Genomic DNA, 19707 nt, shown 5'->3' on the forward strand with positions numbered 1-19707 from the left:
CAAAACCAAGGGACAAAAGCAAGCAATCAGAGAGGAGATAAATTAACTCAGGAAATGTTTCAAGACTTTGATCGCAGTGTGCCGAATTATGAAATGATTGGTCACACGGTGTGTGACGCTGGTGAAGTAACGGAACAAAGAAAACTTGTGTGCTGATGGATTATCCAATTTAAACTCTCTAAAGCTGCCTCTTTCCAACTATCATAGTCCGCATGTTTCTGAAGGAGAAGGGTGGGGTTACTCTGCTCTCACTGCAAACTCAGTGCACACACACTGCTGTGATGGAGATTGACATATTACTTTGTCTGTGTCAGACAGTTTCATTTGTCAAACCAGTCATCTAGGTGGAGTGGAGAGTCTGTGTCAGAGCTTGAGTGCTTATAGCTGCCCATTTCTACAGCTTTAGTTATCCTGTGTGGCAACATATTTTCTCTTCATATGGCATGTGTACATGAAGGAGGATTTATTTAATTCAGTGTTACTGCCAGGTGCAATGTGAGCAGCAGCACACAGAAGAGGCATGGAGAATAAACTGAGGCTGTGGTAAAAATGATGTATTATTAAGTTACTATTTTTGAGATGTGTTATTCATATTGAGGCATCTAGGTGCATTTTTCTGTTAAAATGTTTATTGTTTGAGACAATGTGCTGGTCTTTACTCCAAAGATTTAGCAGATTGTTGGGATTTGAGCTGCATGGTTATGTAATGTGTATTATAAGTGAAAGTTTGTTCAAGAGCAGGTTGAAGTTACAGGCCTGTTTGATCAGGTTGAGGAATTTTGCTGGCTTCTTCAGCGATCTTATATTGTAGGAGAAGGAGATCGTTTAAAAAAAATATATATAATTTTTTTTTTTTTTAATTGGGAACCACGAGAAGTCCAAAAAAAATTTCATAGTGCTGCACCAGGTGAAATGAGCAGCTAAACATGGTAAATTTATGGTGAGTCAGAGTTGCAATTGGACAGTCATATGGGAGCTGCATCCCTTAAGGCAGCATCTCCGTTGGACAAGGTGGGCATTTCGCTGTAGGAAACCTCAGCATGACCATCAAATGCAGACCTTTATATAGAGATGTCGCTTCTACATCTGTAAATCTTATACCCAAATCTAAGAGTGTTTATCTAGACAAGGTTGTCTAAAATTTATGTCCATTCAATGGAATAATATTATTCTAAAAAAAGCTACAGTTTTTCTTTAACTGTATTGCTACAGAGGGCTCTTTTTTTCTCATTTTACTACAAAACAGTTTGTCCATAAAGAATATCAGATTTTTCAGTTGGCAAACTTGTTTGTTGCTCTGTTGTTTTTCTTCATGTTCTCCTCATGGTGTACTAAACGGACAGGTAATCCAGTTGAGCTGTAGATGGATGGGAACATGACTCAGCGGACATGCCCCAAAGCAAATAGACATTTCAAGACAGCACAAACTAGTCACTGCACAACATTTCAATGTATTTAATCATTCTTTGGCCCTTTTGTTGCATTGAACAGTATATTGTGGAGAGTTATTAATATTGTGAGACGCATAACAAAATTTTTGTTTCATATTTGCCGCCAGATAGATTTCCTTAGATAGAACATTGTGCAAGCAGATTTACACAAAGTCTTAGTCTATGAAAAAAGCACTTCATTTGTGCACTCAAGCATGTAAACAAATCACGGGACGAGGAATTCTTCCGTTATTGACCCAGAGTTACCTTTCCCCTGACCTCACCATCCCCACACAGCCTCATTGCTGTAAGCCTTCTGTCACTATGGCAACCATGACCTCAGCAGCATGCCAGTGGTCAGGTTTTGTTCACGAGAGGGAGTGAATGAAAAGAGGAAATGGAGGATAAAAAGAGAGGCTGGGAAGACATGAGAGAGGGGATGGAAGGAAAGAGAGTGTGGCTACTTGCGCTTCATTGCTGCATGTTACCAGGGCAACTACAGCATGTAGGCCTGCCTGACTGCGATCCTTCTCCGGTGTAAGCCTCAGAGATGCAGCCAGGGCCTTACGACAGCCTGGCCATATTTGCACCTCCTGAGGCAAGGCCCCACCCCATATCTTTCCTCTCACTTCCTTTACCCTTACACCACCTTCTTATTTGATAGCTAATTGTAAATTCATTATCAGCGTGTAGGGATTTGCACTAAGGTAAGAAGAAAATGCTCAATGTGCAAGAAATGAAATATGAGAAGTTCTCATTGTGTCTCATTCATACGCATATATCCATCATGTTTTGACTTAGCAACTGTATCTGTGGTGTTAAGTGAAATGCACCATCTCAAACAGGAAACCTGCCTCACTAAGTTGACGGCAAGAGGAAAAAAAAAAAACAGGATGCGACTCCTATCCTGTCAAAGCCGTCTGATCTAAACACATACAGAAGGCTATCAAGAGGATAGCTTTCATTTTGTAAAGGTATGATGGCTGTTTTAAAGAAAGGTTGGCCGAGAAAAAGAGAGAGCCATGTGACAGGACTTAAACTCACAACACAACAGGCACTTTGTTGTCGTGTACCGAGCCAAACAATATTTTAAAGTAAAAGGGTACAGACAGAGAGCCTCCCTTCCTCCCCTGTAAAGGTGGCTGACACACCTCCAGAGGTACATCCTCTGGAAAATTATTTCTTTATTTGTTCCCCAACAGGTCCAGTATACCTCTGTAAACAAATGAACAAAGTGTGTTGTATTCATTAATATAAAATATTACATTCAGTGTTTATTTGACTTTAAGCATGTTATCTACTTCCTTGTTTCCCCCTAAGGGAACAGCTAAGCCCTGGCCAGTGTATTGTAATCTTTTTTCCTGGTGCACTGGAGAGAATCACCCATTGCTCCAGGGAGAGAAGAAGGGCAGTTACATTTGACAGGCTGCAGTCACACGTCAGGAACCAAATTAAATGAACAGTCCCGTTGCAGGATTTTTTTTTTTTTTTTTTTTTCCATTTTGGGGTTTACTTTTCCTTTACATATTTAAAATTAATAATCTGTGTATACACATTTTTCCTAACATGTATGTTTTTCTACAGCTGCATAGGTTTTTGTAATGTTTGTATGCATATACTGTTGTATACTGTAAAGCCCCTGAATCTCCCATTGTTGAGTTCCTGTCTTGTGTGTTAGCTGTGTGTACGGCCAGTTTGACGGTGCTGTGGCGTCTGCACTGTGTCTTTGGAGCTGTGTCTGGGTTGTTGAGAGCAGGGCGGGTGGCTAATGAATGACCTGTCAGAGGTAATGAGGTCCGGAGTGCTGGATGCTTCATGGCTTCCTCTTCCCTACCCCTGATTCACTGGCTCACTCACATCACCCTCCCTCCACTGGACCGACTAGAGAAATCTGTCTCCCTATTATCTTGGTGCAGCATTAAATACTGCCTTCAACAAACTTTGAACTGTATGTGAAAAGACTGGACAACTGCTGATAAGAGTAACAGAGAAGAGGATACCTCAGTAATCTCGAACATTTATGGTCCTTGAGCTTTGCTCCCTGTGTTTTTTTTATTGTCAGCACTTGGGCTATGCTCTGCTGTTTAGGTTTCCTGTTTCATTGATTTCGCAATAATTACAAACCTTCCTCTTGCCAATGCCTTACATTCCTGTCTTTGAATCACCTGGCTGTAGCTGTATGCAACTGCATCACCAGACTCCACCCAGCCTGTCTTCCTCTGTGCACCAAGAATGTAAATATGGGAAAGGTGTGGCTCCATGAACTGGTTGTTGGGCTTCCTGATTTGCAATTCAGGGCCAGCAGATCATTCAGGAAGCTATGAATTTTGCTGTGGTTGTTGTTGGTACACTCACTGTAACAACAGAATGTATCTGCAAAACGGCGCCTTATCCATCCATGTGATATTCAATTTCTTGCTTAAACATTTGTTTTAGATTGAATGTAAATAAGTATTAATATTTTTAACTTTAACACTCTTAACAGGACAATTTTAATATGCAAAAATATACACTCTGCCAACTCACTGAAACTTCATTATTCATCTTTCAGAAAAAGAGCAGAGAAGAGAGCTGTGGTGAAGGTAGCGGGGTGGAGATCCTGGAGAATAAGCCCTACACAGATGGACCAGGTGGGACGGGCCAGTACACCCACAAGGTCTACCACATCGGCATGCACATTCCAAGCTGGTTCCGCTCCATCTTGCCCAAAGCAGCGCTGAGGGTTGAAGAGGAGTCCTGGAATGCCTACCCTTTCACCCGCACCAGGTGAAGTTTGCCCCTACAAAAAGGCCACCTCCGCACTCCTTTAAAACAGGAGTGAGTGTCCTGCTGCCAAGGCTGAACAAACTCAGAATTATTTAAATCAAATAAATGCTGTGTGCCGCCGCAGTCAGAAGGTGTACACACTTTTAAGGACAAAAATTAAACTTTAGCTTGTGTAGAGGATCATAGCTCAAACCCTGCTTTTGTTCAGGCTTCAGTCCAGCAGTCTCTCAGAGAAAGCCCAGAGAAAATAAAGACCTCAGAGCAAGCTGTCAGAATATTACCTGGTACGCCATCAGATTGGCATGTGACCAGCAGCGCTCCCAGACTGCTCGACGTTAATGGCCCCTCTCAGGGTGTCAGACGGTTTGTCTGTGTAGGGCACAGCAAACACAGAAACATGAAGGTGCTGAAATGAGATGTGCCCTTGACTGTACTGTGAGGATATTGATAGACTCCAAGTTCCTGTTGACACATCTATTCAGCCAGTTGCTGCAGATGCCTCAGATGGGCCTGCCTCTCATGTCTTCTATCCTCAACAGTGAGAAGATGTTGTCACTCAAATAAAATACTTCTGATCTTGAGCCATTCATTTGAAAATAAGTCTCTGAATGAAGGAAGGCGTCAGCCTCTACTTCACTCTTGCGTTGTTGGTTCAGTTGTTCTATTCAGTTTTTTTTATTGACGCTTCTCTTTCAGGTACACCTGTCCCTTTGTTGAGAAGTTCTCTATTGACATCGAGACCTACTACAAACCGGACACAGGCAATCAAGCAGATGTCTTCAACATGTCTGCAGTGGACAAGAGACAGAGAACAATTGGTAAGACCATCTGGTATCAATCCTGAACCATTATGACAACATAAACTTAGATATTAAAATACTGATTAATATGTATCAGGCTACGTATGTATAGTGTATGTGCTACCATATAGCTACATTAGAGAATCAATACAGCAAGTAATGATCTTTTCTTGTTCTAGTTATTTAAGGTTTCAGGTTAATATTAGGAAGTTTAGTCTGATGGTCTTTCTGCCCTCTTGTTATTCAAACATAAGAAGTGGATGAGGCCCACTTGTGGCAGTTTAACATTACAACATCTGTTTTTGTCTGTGGTTGAGAGCATGTTAGCCCATTGAATATGAAATAATACCGTAATAAATGGTTATATGGCATATAGTGACCCATTTACAGTATTGTTTGTAATGATTTTTATAGTTCACTCATTCTTGTGTAACTGATTTCCACCTAAAATTCCGTTATAAAAGGAATTTGAAGCTGTTAAACACAGGCCCGTACAAGTTCTACTACTCCACCCACTAATGCTCACACAATGACATCATAATAAACTACATTCATGCAATCCATCTAAAACACCTGGCACCAAAAGTAATTGTTTTCTGAATATGAATTGTCTTTGGCAGACCCAATCGACATAGTGACAGATCCCATTGCTGCTCATGAGTACAAATCAGAGGAAGACCCAAGGCTTTACAAGTCAGACAAGACCCAGAGGGGTCCTCTGCAGGATGACTGGATAGAAGAGTACATCAATAACCCAGGGAAGACCCCAATCATGTGTGCCTACAAACTCTGCAAGGTGGAATTCCGTTACTGGGGCATGCAGTCTAAGATTGAGCGCTTCATTCATGATGTTGGTAAGTAAACAGAAAAAGAATACAGAAGCATTTCATGTCATATGGTAGTTTAATACTTTTACTAACAGTACATTTAGAGTGTAAGTTTATAAGATGCATTATTATAATTCTTCTCTCATTCTCCTCTCTCAAAAGGACTGAGAAAGGTGATGGTGAGAGCCCACCGGCAGGCCTGGTGCTGGCAGGATGAGTGGTATGGTCTGACCATGGAGGACATCAGGCACCTAGAGCTGGAAACCCAGCTGGCCCTGGCCAGGAAGATGGCCCAGTTCAGCCAGGCAGAGGAGGCCACCGAGGCCAACGGATGTGCTCCATCTCCAGACAAAGAACAGGAAGTTAAAGAGGCAATCAGCTCCATTGAAACTGAGGAAGTGGTTGCTAGCACAGGAGGGGAGACACTCCAGCCAAGAGGTGTGCTCACTAAGCAGTGGTCCACCTCCTCCCGATCCTCCCGCTCATCCAAGAGAGGAGGTGAGGAGCATGCCATCTTCACCTATGCACCTGTGAAACCTCTGTGCAGGACAGTGTTTGAAACTGGCACTGTTGTGAAAGGTATCACATTAATTTTGTATTCACATGACTCCCACGTATACATTTTTCAGCCTCTTTTCCTGGAGTTCTGCACCTACATCACCTTCCCTCACACATTATCACGTCTATATCTACGTGATATATCACGCCTTGAAGCCTAATTTGCTCAGCCTGCTGCCTGACTCCTTTCTACACACTTAAAGACTGAGGTATACTAACATTTGAGTTAAACTGTCCCATAAGTAAACACAGCCAGTTGTGATATTTGAGACCTGCCCACACTGGAAGCCAGTATGTTATGAATTCAACAAGGTCAAGCTTCAAGCTAAGATAAAGTAGCGCGTTGCCTTTTCATTTGTATGATTTTTTTTCTGGGATAATTTCTATGTTGTACTTACTATATACTATAAAAGACTCAAAACTCTCACCTCCCTGAAAATTTTAAAGGTTAAGGTTTAGTATTATAAATCTGCAGTTGATTTCACTGGGGTTACAGTTGTAGCTGCACAGGAGGTACAGTAGCGGTATTGTTTGGTTCAGCTGTACACAGGTGGACACAATGAGAGTTGCCTCTAAGCTGAATTAATCAGAGTCTACTGAAGAGCTCTGAGCTCCAAATGTTGAATTGGTGTTAATAAAGTCAAACACCCCGGGAGCGGCTTTTTAGTATGCAGACTCTGCTTATGTACCACGCTTTGCTTCTCTGTCCGGCGCCTCATGTTAGTTGGAACCACATTTACTCACACCTACCCAGGTTATTTTTAGCAACAACTTTGACGTCACAAACCACATGTCTGAACACACACACATCTCAAGTGTCACCCCTTCCTGAAGGTAGTGTTCATTGTAACTACTACATAGATCCTGACTCTCATTCAGCATGCCTTCCTTGATTCAACCCTGTAACTCCCCCCTGTGGTTCTCCGCTGGGCTATTTTTAGCAGCAGTGCTGACATCACAGACCAGAGGAGGCTGACGCTCCTGACCCTGCCCTCCACCACTGCAGTTTCCTTCTGTGTGCTGACAGCTACAGCTGTGCCCCTCTCTTACTGCCCCTCAGAGTGATGCCCCCCTCTCTTCCTCTGCAGTAATGAAATGTGAGGCATAGACTGAAGATGTGATAGACAAGTCCTGCTTTTAATTTTGCCATTTTCCTCAGCTGCCCTTTAGTGTATGGTGTGATTGTAGCTCGTCAGTGCTACGTTGATCCTCACTTTTCACACAGCACCCCTGACCACCAACAGTCCATCTGTGATGAAGCAATGCACCACAGAGACTGTTGCATGTTTATGTAACACTGTTTGTGTGTGTGTGTGTGTGTGTGTGTGGGGTGGGGGGTGGGGGTTGTGCAATATTTCTTTGTTGTACTGTGTGTGTGCGCGGGCGTGTGTGTGCGCCTGTGTGTGTGTGTTTGAAAGGAAAAGAGAGAAGCTAAAACACATGTCCCAAAATAACAGTGAATCTTTTACTCGTGTGTGTTTTTTCAGTGAGCCCATCACGACACAGCATCTCAGAGTGGAGGATGCAGAGCATAGCAAGAGACTCCGATGACAGCTCAGACGAGGAGTTCTTCGACGCTCATGGTAAACCCTGCTTTGATTTCAAATTAAATGTGGAAGTTGGATCAAATGTTTGTTTGTGTTCACTTTTCAAAAAACCTGCTTGCTCCCTTCTTCAATTACTCTGCATGCATCTCTTTGACCATAGATCAGTTCTTAGGCTTCCCAGATTCCCAGCATGCTTTGGGGCTGCAGTTGAAATAGGTGGGTGTGTGGTGCAACCGCCATGCTCCCTGCTGGAGGAGTTTGGCTGAGGACACGGGCCACGTGTCTCATCCTGACGTCAAGTTCAGAAATCACAATCGTCTCTGCCCACCAGACCCTCACTCACCAACACATTCCAGTTCCTGCATTGTCATTTAAAGTTACGCACACACAACCCGTTACAAATCATGATGCGTCCAAGCAGTAAATGATCCCCTTCACCATCGTTTGTGTGGTGAAATTGTGACCTACCGTTTAGTCATGATGATGAAACAAGAATAAAATTGTGCATGTTACTGTCATTTATTATATTGATACTGATTTTGCTGCTCTTATTAGCTTCCACTTATAATAAGTTTAATAAGTTTCTTCATGTGGCATAACTGGAAGGCAATAATTTCAGTGAATTGTGTTGATATTTGATAATTTTTATGTACTGCAGTATTCATGTGTGTTTGGATTAATTATTATGTGTTGGCTGTCTGAAGTGAAAGCTGATTAAATTTATGGCCACACTGTCATAAATTAGTGTTTATAACCCACTGTTTCCATCACAGTTACTCCAATTTCAGTTATTATGATTTACAAATATTTCTATACTGCGGAGATGACATCATGGAATAAGCTGTTCTTAAATTAAAGTAAATAAATGGGGTTAAGATAGGATGTGCCTTTATGGTGTATCAAAATGAACTGATACACACAAACAGAAATGTGTGCTCTGGTGCCTGGATGAATCACATGATGGAGGTACACACATTAAATATGGAAACAAACTGACTTGGCTCAGCTTGCTTCTGATATTAGATTTCTGTCTTTACAGTTTGTTTGTGATCATGGCCCTCGTGCAGTAATAATCTGTTTCAAACACTGGAGAAGCATGTGTATGTTTATTTTCCACTGTCACGTTCCCCTCTAATTTCTTTGTGCAAATTAATAAAGGAAAGCTTTCGGGAGGAGAACTCATCATAGACACCAAATTCAGTGTGTCTGATATATAACGATATATCATCATTAGAAGTGTGAATCTACCAAAAGTTGAACACACTTAACTTGTCTTATAAAGCCACACAGATTTCTAGAACTACTCACAACCTGCAAATGCAGCCAGAATGACATGTTATTTATTGACTTGAATTAGATGAATTCTAGTGGTGAAATTAAGACACTGTTTATCCTTACACCTTGACTTTTACCCAGTTCAAGACTGGATTGTTCTACATATTTATAAATAAATCCAAAAGATATTGAAACAACTGCAAAAATGATTTGAACTGTTTACAGGACACATCATCTCTTAGAAACTCATCCAGTTATTGACAGAAGGCTTTTCTTTGGCTGTTAAAGACAGTTTCTGCTGAAACTGACTGCAACCTACTATTAGTATTGATAGTAAGCCAAGATTAAATAAAAATGATTTCCATTTGATTTCCAACATTTGTGTTATTTATTTGTAGTGTAACAACGGAGGAAATAAATAAAATGTTCTGATATTTGTTCATTAAATTATAGATTAAATTTGCTAGTGCAAACTGAAGTGAACAAGAAGCAGCTGTCTGTTCCTTATAAATGAAGACGCTTACAATATAATGATAATTGACATGGGAATAAACAATATGGGATGAAAAGTTCATATTCTAGTTTCTGGACCTTCCTTTTTAAATCAAAGACTAATGTCAGTGGATGAATAACACAGTCCATCCTTATATTTAGATGAATTCAAAAGACAATCAAACGATCAATCAATTGTTTTTTATTTTCTGAGAATCTATCATGGTGATTAAACCATACTACCTCTGTTCCACTGTCCTCCAGCACACACAATGTATGTATCTGCCATTTGAGGCTGCAAAATACAATACACTTCCCAGCCCTATATGAACACCAAGGTTATACTTCACACATGAAATAGCTGACATAATATCGATTTGATGTCCACCACAGTGAGCGATGCATCACATTAGGTGGTTATAAATACAAAAATCAAGTGATTTATTTGTCACTACCTTTTGGGAAACCTTGACAATGTTCCCTCACGTTTGCTCTCCTGTTTCTTTATTCAACTTTAGAACAGAATGTAAATCATATGACCCAGAGGAACACTATAAAGTTGTTATACTGCTTTGTAACGACAGATTTGTAAACCATGGATGGAAGATATACTGTAGTTAATCATCACTTCATGTGTTTCCCCTGCAGAGGATTTCTCAGATGGCGAGGAGGTCTTCCCAAAGGAAATTGCCAAGTGGAACTCAAACGATCTCATGGACAAGATTGAAGCAGCTGACGCAGAGGAAACACCTGGTATGATGAAGACCACGGACAGGCACTTCATCATGAACAGTCACACATCGGTGATACTTCGTGTTAAGAATGTGTGTATGTGTGTTTTCAGGTGAGCTGTTCAAGGAAATGACCCTGGATTATGAAAGAACGACCAGTGAGGAGAGACTAGATGAGGTATGTGTGTCAAACAGTGAGTGGGAGTGTGTACAAAACCCAGTACTAAACAGCATCTTCTGATGCAGTTACATCTGTGAAATAAATACTCCGAAAGAACCAGCGAGAAGAAAATTCCCTTTCAAGCTTTTACTGTGAAACGTTCTATATCAGGATTTAAGTTTTGGAGGATAAGAGAAGGGCTGTTTGTCCTCTGTCCTCTTGTGTTCAGATGCGTGGCTCTCTTAGCAGCCAAGCCGATAGCTCTCCCATTCCCACCATCATGGTGACAAGGCACCAGTCAGTAAGTAAACATTTTGGCCCCAGTTCACACTGTGGGTCACAGCAGTTCCACAGAAACCTCCGATCCGTCTGGACAAACCCAGTACTTACTGCCCCTGCCCTTTTCCTCGTCGTTGCCCAAACCCAAAACCATGTGTACTCCTCAGCGTCACCCCCCTCTGTTCAAATCCCCTGTACTTACAGCTGTGCCGTTTATAGTGCTTCTATGAACATGTGAAGTTTTGGGTCAGACGTAAAAGACAAAACTACACATTGTGCTGTGCTATTCAATGTGACTTGTCCTCAGGAAGCATGGTTGTTGTTTGCTGTTAATTGAACAGTTGTCCAGGTGGAGTTTGGCTCTGTTCTGTTTCCCTTCATGGTTCTCCGCCCCTCTATGGTTGTGAAAAGAAGTTTGCTGTGTGGTCCATCTTTGAAGAGATTGACACAAATAGTCAAAACCCATAAAATGGGATAAATAGGATTTGATGCCCAGTTGCAAAGGCATTATTGGTTATCTGTGATTTTTAAGCATGCTGTTTTGGGCCATTCTTATATATAAATAAACTACTTACAGAACATTCTCCAAGGGCTGTTCTTCAGTGTTTTCATCCATCCTTCTCCTTTTAACTTACTGTTCTCAGGAGAGCTCATCCCAGCAGTGTCTGCAGCCTTCCAAGATCCATGTGTTGATCTTGGTCCTGCATGGAGGGAACATCCTGGATACAGGCGGAGGGGACCAGAACAGCAAGCAGGCCGACGTCAACACAATTAGCACGGCGTTTGACACAGTCATGCGTGTTCACTACCCTGCTGCGCTGGGACGCATCGCCATCCGCTTGGTGCCCTGCCCTGCCATCTGTGCGGAGGCCTTCTCCCTAGTGTCCAAGTAAGAGAAAACACATGCACTCATTTTTCTGCAGGCCCCAAGAAGTGTGTATAATGACTACAGATCTATGTTTATTTGCTGTGACGGCTGTTTGCTTCTGATGGAAGAGGTCCAGGTGCATCCCCTCTTCCTGTGTTTATTTCCTCAAAGTCCTCTGTGTTTGCTTTGGATTTTAAACTAAGTTCATTATTAGTTTTTTTTTCAACTTTGGTCTTTTACGACAGCTTGAGTCCTTACAGCTACGATGAGGGTTGTCTGTCCAGCAGCCAGGACCACATCCCGCTGGCAGCTCTGCCCCTCCTGGCCACCTCTGCTCCCCAGTATCAGGAGGCGGTGGCCACCGTCATTGTCAGAGCCAACCAGGTGTACACCGACTTTTTAAAGTCTCTGGATGGAGCTTCCTTCTCTGGCCAGGTCAGTTACTACCCTGTAAAGTATTAGTACTGCTGGATTCTCAGAGGTTTTTTTTTGTTTTTTTTGTCTTGTTGTTGTAGTAGACATTTTATTATGAGTTTCTCATGTGTTTTTGTTCTCAAAGATTTATATAAACAATCACAGTTAAACCAGCATGAATTGTTACCTTTTAGGACAATATATTAAAAGTCAAATAAAACACCGTAATTATTTGTTTCTTATGTTAACATCCAATTTGTGATGTTTGGAGAAGGTGTATTAATATTGTAGGTAAACCTGAACCCGAAGGTTGTATGTCATAAATATAGTTTCTTTTTCTATTTTAGGTGTGCCTGATAGGGGACTGTGTGGGAGGAATCTTGGGGTTTGATGGTCTGTGCAGCAGCAATCAGACAGTAAACGAAAGCCAGAACAGCAGTCGCAGGGGCAGTGTCATTAGCGTACAGGTAAGAGACAATACATACTGTACATGATTACAGTGTTTGAACTCATCATAAAATAACCTAGAACACTAGTGCATGTACAATCCCGTTGTAAATGTAAAGAAAAACTAAATGCAATGATTTGCCAATCTCATAAGCCCATATTTAATTCAAAATAGAACAAAGACAACATCTCAAGTGTTGAAACTGAGAAATTGTATTGTTTTATGAAAAATATGTGCTTATTTTGAATTTGATGCCAGCAACACATCTCAAAAAAGTTGTGACAGGTGCATGTTTTGCACTGTTTTGCATCACTTCTTGTTCTAACAACACTCTGTAAACCTGTGGCAATGAGGAGACCAGTTTCTGGACTTTAGGGAGTGAAAAGTCCAATTGTTGCACAAGATATCATTTTAACTGCTCAACAGTTCAGGGTTTCTTCTGTCATATTTTTCATTTCAATAATGCACCAAATTTCTTTAATTGGGTGACAGGTCTGGGCTGCAGGCAGGCCAGTTTAGCACCCAGAGTCTTCTACTAGAGATCCATGCTGTTGAAATTTGTGCAGAATGTGGTTTGACATTGTTTTGCTGAAATATGCAAGGCCTTACCTGAAAGAGACGGTGTCTGGGTGGCAGCATATGTTTCTTCAAAACCTTTATACATCATTCAGCATTCATGGTGTCTTCCCAGATGTGCAAGCTAACCATGCCATGTGCACTAATGCATCCCTGTACCATCACGAATGCTGTCCTTTTAAATGAGCGTTGATAAGAAGTTGGGTCGTCCCTCTGCTCTTTAACCTGTTGGATGCAGCGTCCATGATTTCCAAAAAGAATTTCAAATTTTGATTCGTCAGACCACAGCACAGTTTTCCATTTCGCCTCAGTCCATCTTAAATGATCTCGGGCCCAGAGAAGGTGGCGGTGTTTCTGGATCATGTTTATATATGGTTTCTTATTTACATGGTAGAGTTTTCACCAGCATTTGTGGATACAGCAAAGAACTGTGTTCACAATGATTTTCAGAAGTGTTTCTTAGTCAAGATAGTGATTTCCATTACAGATTTGTGTCTGTTTTTAATGCAGCTCCGCCTGAGGGCCCAACGATCACGACCATCCAATACTGGTTTTCAGCCTTGTCCCTTTCCCCAGATTCTCTGAATCTTTTAATGATTTTATGAACCGTAGATGATGAAATCCACAAATTCTTTAAAATTTTACTTTGAGTAACATTAATTATACATTTTAGCACAATTTTCCCACAGTCTTTCACAGAGTGGTGAACCTCTCACCATCTTCACTGCTGAGACTGACATTTTCTTTTTTACCCAATAATGTTACTGATCTGTTGTCAAGTAACCTAATTAGGTGTGAGGCGTTCGACCAGGTGTTTTTTTTTTTTTAGCTTTACACAACTTTTTCAGTCTTATGTTGCCCCTGTCCCAACTTTTTTGAGACGTGTTGCTGACATCAAATTCAAAAAGAGCATATATTTTTTATAAAACAAAACAATTTGTCCATTTCAACACTCGATATGTTGTCTGTGGTCTATTTGCAATTAAATATGGGTTTATGAGATTTGCAAATCATTTCATTTAGTTTTTATTTACATTTTACACAACATCTCAACTTTTTTGGAAACGGGGTTGTATTTTTAAACTATTTTTTTTTTTTTACATTATAATAAGGTCACATGTGGACATGTTTTGAAGTGATGTAAGCTTTCGTAACAGATTTTCCTGAATCTCCCTTGTAGGACCAGGACCTCCTCTCTCCTGGCATCATTGTCAACAGCGGACATGGATCAGCGTCTCCAACCTTGGAGGGCAGCCGGCACCTCAGTCGCAGTAACATCGATATCCCTCGTACCGGTGCGGGTGACGACACCAAGAGACAACTGCCGCGCAAGAGAAGTGACTCCTCCACCTATGAACTGGACACAATAAAACAACACCAGGCTTTCCTGTCCAGGTGTGTTGTTCGTGGGATGACTAAAATTCTTTCCCTGGGAAATAAAAAAAAAAGAAGCTCTCAGCACTTAGCCCCCATGTACTGTCAGAATATGACTTATTTTTAGTTCCACACAAGGAGATGACTTTGTGATGTCCTTCCAGCATACACTCCAGTGTCTTGCGGAACGACGCAGCCTCACGCAGGTCGAGCAGCAGCACTATGCTGGATGGAGGCTCCCTGGGGAAGTTTGACTTTGAGGTGTCTGACTTTTTCCTCTTTGGATCTCCACTGGGTTTGGTACTCGCCCTGAGAAAGACTGTGATTCCTATGTTGGATGGTAAGCTTGTTCGTAGAGAGGATTGCAATGTTTCCTGTTGTGTAATCAATGATAGCAAACATTGCTTACATTGTAAAAGTAGCAGGTCAGTACCCAAGGTTTGCCTTAGTTACCAGTATAGTAGCCTGGGGGCCAGGTTATCATAAAAATATTTTCAGTAATTGTAACTGTTTGATATTACCAATACTTAAATGCTCATAGACCCCCTGTGCTTCTGAGGGAAATATCCACAGAGGCTGTTGTTGCATACATTTCCCATCTTTCAGGTTCTTCCCTTCTCATTTCTCATGCCCATGGTTTGATTTCTCCCCCTAGTGGCTCAGCTGCGACCTGCCTGTCAGCAGGTCTACAACCTGTTCCATCCAGCCGATCCGTCAGCTTCCCGCCTGGAGCCTCTGCTGGAGAGGAAATTTCACCTCCTCCCTCCCTTCAACGTGCCCCGTTATCAACGCTTTCCCCTGGGAGATGGAAACTCTGCCCTACTGGGTGAGCTCTCTGCACCGATGATTTATAAAAGCCTCATTAACATCGTTTTAGTGAATATCCAATCGTACAGTTTAGAATTTGTGTAGTTCTGACTTGTATTCACAAGCACAGACACAAATGAGAAATTCCCTGCAATCAAATATCAGTTTAACTTATCTTTTTAACCGAAGATCACATGAGCTAACACTTCAAATACTGTTTGTAACCCACTGTTCTGTTTTCCCATGGATGCATGCCATAGACAACACGCACCTTGGTAGCACACTGAGTTCTCTCAGAGTAAATACTGTCTTAAAGAAAAATGAAAAAATTTTCTACTGTTTGTGCTTCAAAGTCTTTTGTGAAGCAGTTTATTCATTTAAATGTGGTGATAGTCCAGCTGGTGCTATCTGTTTGAGCTGTTTATTACAATTGAGTAACCCTTAGAGCCTCACTCTACCCTGTTTATGCCAATATCTGTCTATCATTCTCGAAGAAAAAGGACACAGAGATTATTATGAGTTTCTTCTTTGTTAAAATACGTACCTTCCACTTTTGAATGAAGAAACAGGGCTTATCAAAGAGTAATATGAGGGTTAATCAGCTGTATGAGCATGAAATGGCTTCTTAATTACTTCTGGCCAGGGTTTTGATTTCAACCTAAAAGTGAGAGCCTTCATCAGATAAGTTGTCACTGAATATCCTCAGGTCTTGTGCTACTAGTTAACACAGTTTTAAGTAGAGATAGAATTTTAAAGACAAGTTCATTTTTAAAGCAAAAGCATGCAAAATATTTTACAACTAGCAGATTTCAGGCCATCCAACTGTAGAACAGGGTGATATGGCAGAATACGACTGTTGTGGTCCAAAAGAAGTGGACTTCACTTAGGGCTTCACTCTTTCTCGTCTCATGTTCGGTTGTTCTTGCTTCATATGTTTTTGTGTCTTCCTTGTCTTCTTTCCTTCTTCTTCTCTTGGCCTCCTGTCCCCATATCTACGTACCTGCATCTCTACCTCACTTCTGCCCCTCCTGCCCCTCCACCTCCCTCTGTAGTGGAGACAGTCCAGAGCAACGCTCAGCTGCTACTTGACAGCGGGCCTCCTCTGTCCCTTCGCTGTCAGGAGACCATCAGTGAGACCTGCATCCCTGTGCCCGTGCTAAACTGGCAGGAGGGCTACCTCAAAGCCACACCCGCCACTATGGAGTGTGTGTAGCCGCTCCCATTCACCTACATCTGTCCTGACACTCACTCGCTGTGTTCCTTTTGTCTCTTTATTCATCCTTCTTGCTGTTATGTCCGAGATGCTCCGATTTTTGATCCACCACATGCTCCCTCTGAGTATTTTCATTTCTGTTGTTTCAAGAGTTAAAGACACAGACATGTGCTGATAGACCAGTTTAAATACAGCATGCTTACATCTCCTTGTAGCATCTAGTCTCTTTGAATTGGTTGAATTCTGGTTCTTTTCAGACTTTCTTTTCTGGTTTGAAATAGAAATGATAACAAATTGTTACATCATGCCATGAAAATACTTTACAAAAATCTGATCAGCATCTCTTGTACTGGATGTTCTTGTGATCTCACATAGTCACGTCATGTTCAGTGTTTGGAGGATGCAAGTATTTGTGTTTGTGCTGTGGTTTTTAAGCCAGGTTTTAAGTGTGTCTGCATCATCTCCATTGTATCAGCTCACTGATGATGACGGAGCGTATTTCTACTGTTGTCTCAATTTCAGAGAAAAGGTTTTGATGTGAACATTGTGCTGCTTGTGATGTTGTGTTTGCGCAGTGGACATGGAGCTCTGTCTATACAACCTCATAATACTGTACCCTATGTTTCTCCATGTGATAATGGTCAGAGGTCATCTGATTTTATAATATTCCAGCACTATTTCACTGACAAGACAAAGGATTTTTACATAATGTTACCTCCTTAATAGTTACTAATACACAGGTATGACTAACAGAGGTGGACATTTGTGATTTTACATTCACTAAGTGTTTTATGTATTCATATTCTCGTCATATGTCCGGTTGGGTAAAGAAATCTGTCTTTGGGGACCTTGTGGTTTCACATGTCCTCTGAAACCATGGTGCCTGCCATTACATTTCTTTCCTGCTGCCCCTCCCTCCCATCACTGTGAGTTCCCCTTACCTGTGTCTCTGTCTAATGGGATCTCCTTGTTTGGGCTCAATAGCGGATGTTGTTCAGTCTCATGGTGGTGTCTTCATGGACAGTTCGTACCCTTCATCCCCTGTAACGGGCCCCCTCTCCCGGGGCCAGCGGAGGGCCAGTGAGGTCAGCATTGCCAGCCAGGTCTCAGGAATGGCAGACAGTTACACTGCCACCAACATAGCCAACAGTAAGTGTTCTCAATACCAACGAGTCTCTCTTTCTCTCTTCCTTCCACTCACACAAACACTCTTCCAGCTATTCTCCCACTTTCTCTTGCTTTCAAACCAACTTTTCTGTCTAGTTTCTCTTTCCGACTCTCCTACATCATCTTCTCTTCCTCTCAACCCCCGTTACTCTGACTCTACACACACCCTGCACTCCAGCTGAAGCAGTCTAGTCAGCCAGGTACACATGAATACCCCGCTCCTTTTGCTGTTTCTGCTTTGACAGACTTGACGCCTGTATTGTAGGGAGACTCAGGCAAGGTGTTTTGTCTGAGTACTGATAAGATCAAAGTCCTGACGAAGAGCAAGCTTAGCGCCACTTTCCACTGTCTGTCTTACTTTTACCCACTGTCTAAATGTAAATGCAATGAACGAGTGCTGCATTTATCTGATGTTGCAATGCATGTAGACACCTGCCTTCCTCAGCCATTCCTGCATTGTCCACTCCCTCTTGCAGTGTTTGCTGAGATAACCAGTGCTCTGTTTCCTCTTTGTTTGATTGTCCTCAAGTCCCTCCTCTCCGTCACTCTTTCACTTCTGTTACCAGAACATGTATTTGTACCTCACGTTACTGTTCTGTGGCCCTCTGTTTTATCACCTACAGTCCAACTCTGGAGATCCATTTAAACTAATTACAATATATTTCTACTACAGCAACACCAGAACATTAGAGGATCTTCAACAGCATCACCCTGCCTTATTACCTTTACTAATACTAACAATTCCTTTTCAGCTTAGTCATTCACAGCTCTGCTTAAAGCAGCTTAATGACACTGGACGCATCCAAACATCACTCTGCAAACTATTTAAACTGTCATAAACTGTCACATACAAATGTGCATCCATTTTGTCATTTGTTTTTTTTTTCTCTGCTTTTTTCCCATAGCCAATTCATACCAGATTAACCAATCCAAAAAGTTCCGTCTTTTGTCGCAACTCGCCCTTTCATCACAAAACAAATTCTTCCTGAAAAGTCCTCCTAAGTCCCGTAAGCAGAAAGCAGAGGCTGGCCAGGCCGCAGAATCTCCTGATGCAGATCTAGTGGCAGAGCTGGACAGTGAGGCAGACTCTAGTGAAGGGTTCAGTCCCATTGGCCAGTACGAGACCTGCCTGTCAGCGGGGCTGGACTGTGCTATATCTGATCTGGTCTCACTGGACTCTCAGGCTGAAGTGGAGCAAGGTATTTTTCTAAAGGAGGGGCCGACTGAAACCAGCTGCAGGTCTTTTCTGTGTGCTGCTCTATACTGTGTCACAATCCAAAAATTCGACGCTGCTGTTTTTCTTCTCCTTTACTTGAATTCTGTCAAAATTTGATTCACAATGATCCAAGTGCAATCACATGCACCGATGAGAAATAAATCTTAAATCTAGAACTTGCCCCCTTTTTCCAAATCCATAATTTTGTTTCATGCCAACACTAACACAAATAACCGTCTTCAGATGCTCTTATAATCACTTATCAGTTCAAACTATCTAACTCTCTTTTTCTGCTTGAATTCAGTGCTTGATTCCCCCCATAATAACAATTATAAACTCCTTCCTTTCCCTCCTGTAGCTGAAGGACTGCTGGAATTGGTGATGGTTGGGGTTGAAGATTGAAATCAACTTCTTGCTTTAGCTTCAGGCGTGTTGCACCTTTGCGTGGCATCACATATCTCACACCGACTCTTACAGTTTCATCTAATGCCTCTGCACCCTATTCATTCCACCCCCGTCGCAGTTGCAGCACGTTGGTGGGGCACAAAGCGGCTGGACTTTGCCCTGTACTGCCCCGATGCTCTGACCGCTTTCCCCACAGTGGCTTTACCGCACCTTTTCCACGCTTCATACTGGGAGTCCACGGATGTTGTGTCTTTTCTCCTGAGGCAGGTGAGTAAACGTCACAACGCCTTGTATCCTGTATGGCACGTCAACACGTTACCTGCAGTCTGTAAAGCTTCTTTAGATACTGAGGAT

The 19707-nt window shown here is 42.0% G+C and overlaps 1 protein-coding gene across 6 annotated transcripts in view; it reads left to right on the forward strand.

Annotated features, from left to right (window-relative positions):
- LOC138191789 (membrane-associated phosphatidylinositol transfer protein 2-like) overlaps positions 1-19707 on the forward strand; it is a 42143-nt gene that overhangs the window by 17085 nt on the left and 5351 nt on the right. For 3 of the 6 annotated variants that reach the window (XM_069138793.1, XM_069138791.1, XM_069138790.1), the window contains 16 exons: positions 3982-4196; positions 4893-5014; positions 5617-5850; positions 5986-6321; positions 7869-7964; positions 10344-10448; positions 10540-10604; positions 11510-11754; positions 11979-12168; positions 12495-12614; positions 14352-14566; positions 14710-14885; positions 15201-15371; positions 16405-16557; positions 17550-17714; positions 19472-19620. In XM_069138793.1, the coding sequence (XP_068994894.1) occupies positions 3982-4196; positions 4893-5014; positions 5617-5850; positions 5986-6321; positions 7869-7964; positions 10344-10448; positions 10540-10604; positions 11510-11754; positions 11979-12168; positions 12495-12614; positions 14352-14566; positions 14710-14885; positions 15201-15371; positions 16405-16557; positions 17550-17714; positions 19472-19620 (2757 nt within the window). Of the gene's footprint in view, positions 1-3981; positions 4197-4892; positions 5015-5616; positions 5851-5985; positions 6322-7868; positions 7965-10343; positions 10449-10539; positions 10605-11509; positions 11755-11978; positions 12169-12494; positions 12615-14351; positions 14567-14709; positions 14886-15200; positions 15372-16404; positions 16558-17549; positions 17715-18637; positions 18932-19471; positions 19621-19707 lie in introns of all 6 variants that reach the window. The other 3 variants (XM_069138796.1, XM_069138794.1, XM_069138795.1) reach the window with 3 other exon arrangements.

Source organism: Embiotoca jacksoni, unplaced genomic scaffold (genome assembly GCF_022577435.1).
Source record: "Embiotoca jacksoni isolate LCO1_2020_lvr unplaced genomic scaffold, fEmbJac1.0.p SCAF_8, whole genome shotgun sequence".
NCBI lineage: Eukaryota > Metazoa > Chordata > Actinopteri > Embiotocidae > Embiotoca > Embiotoca jacksoni.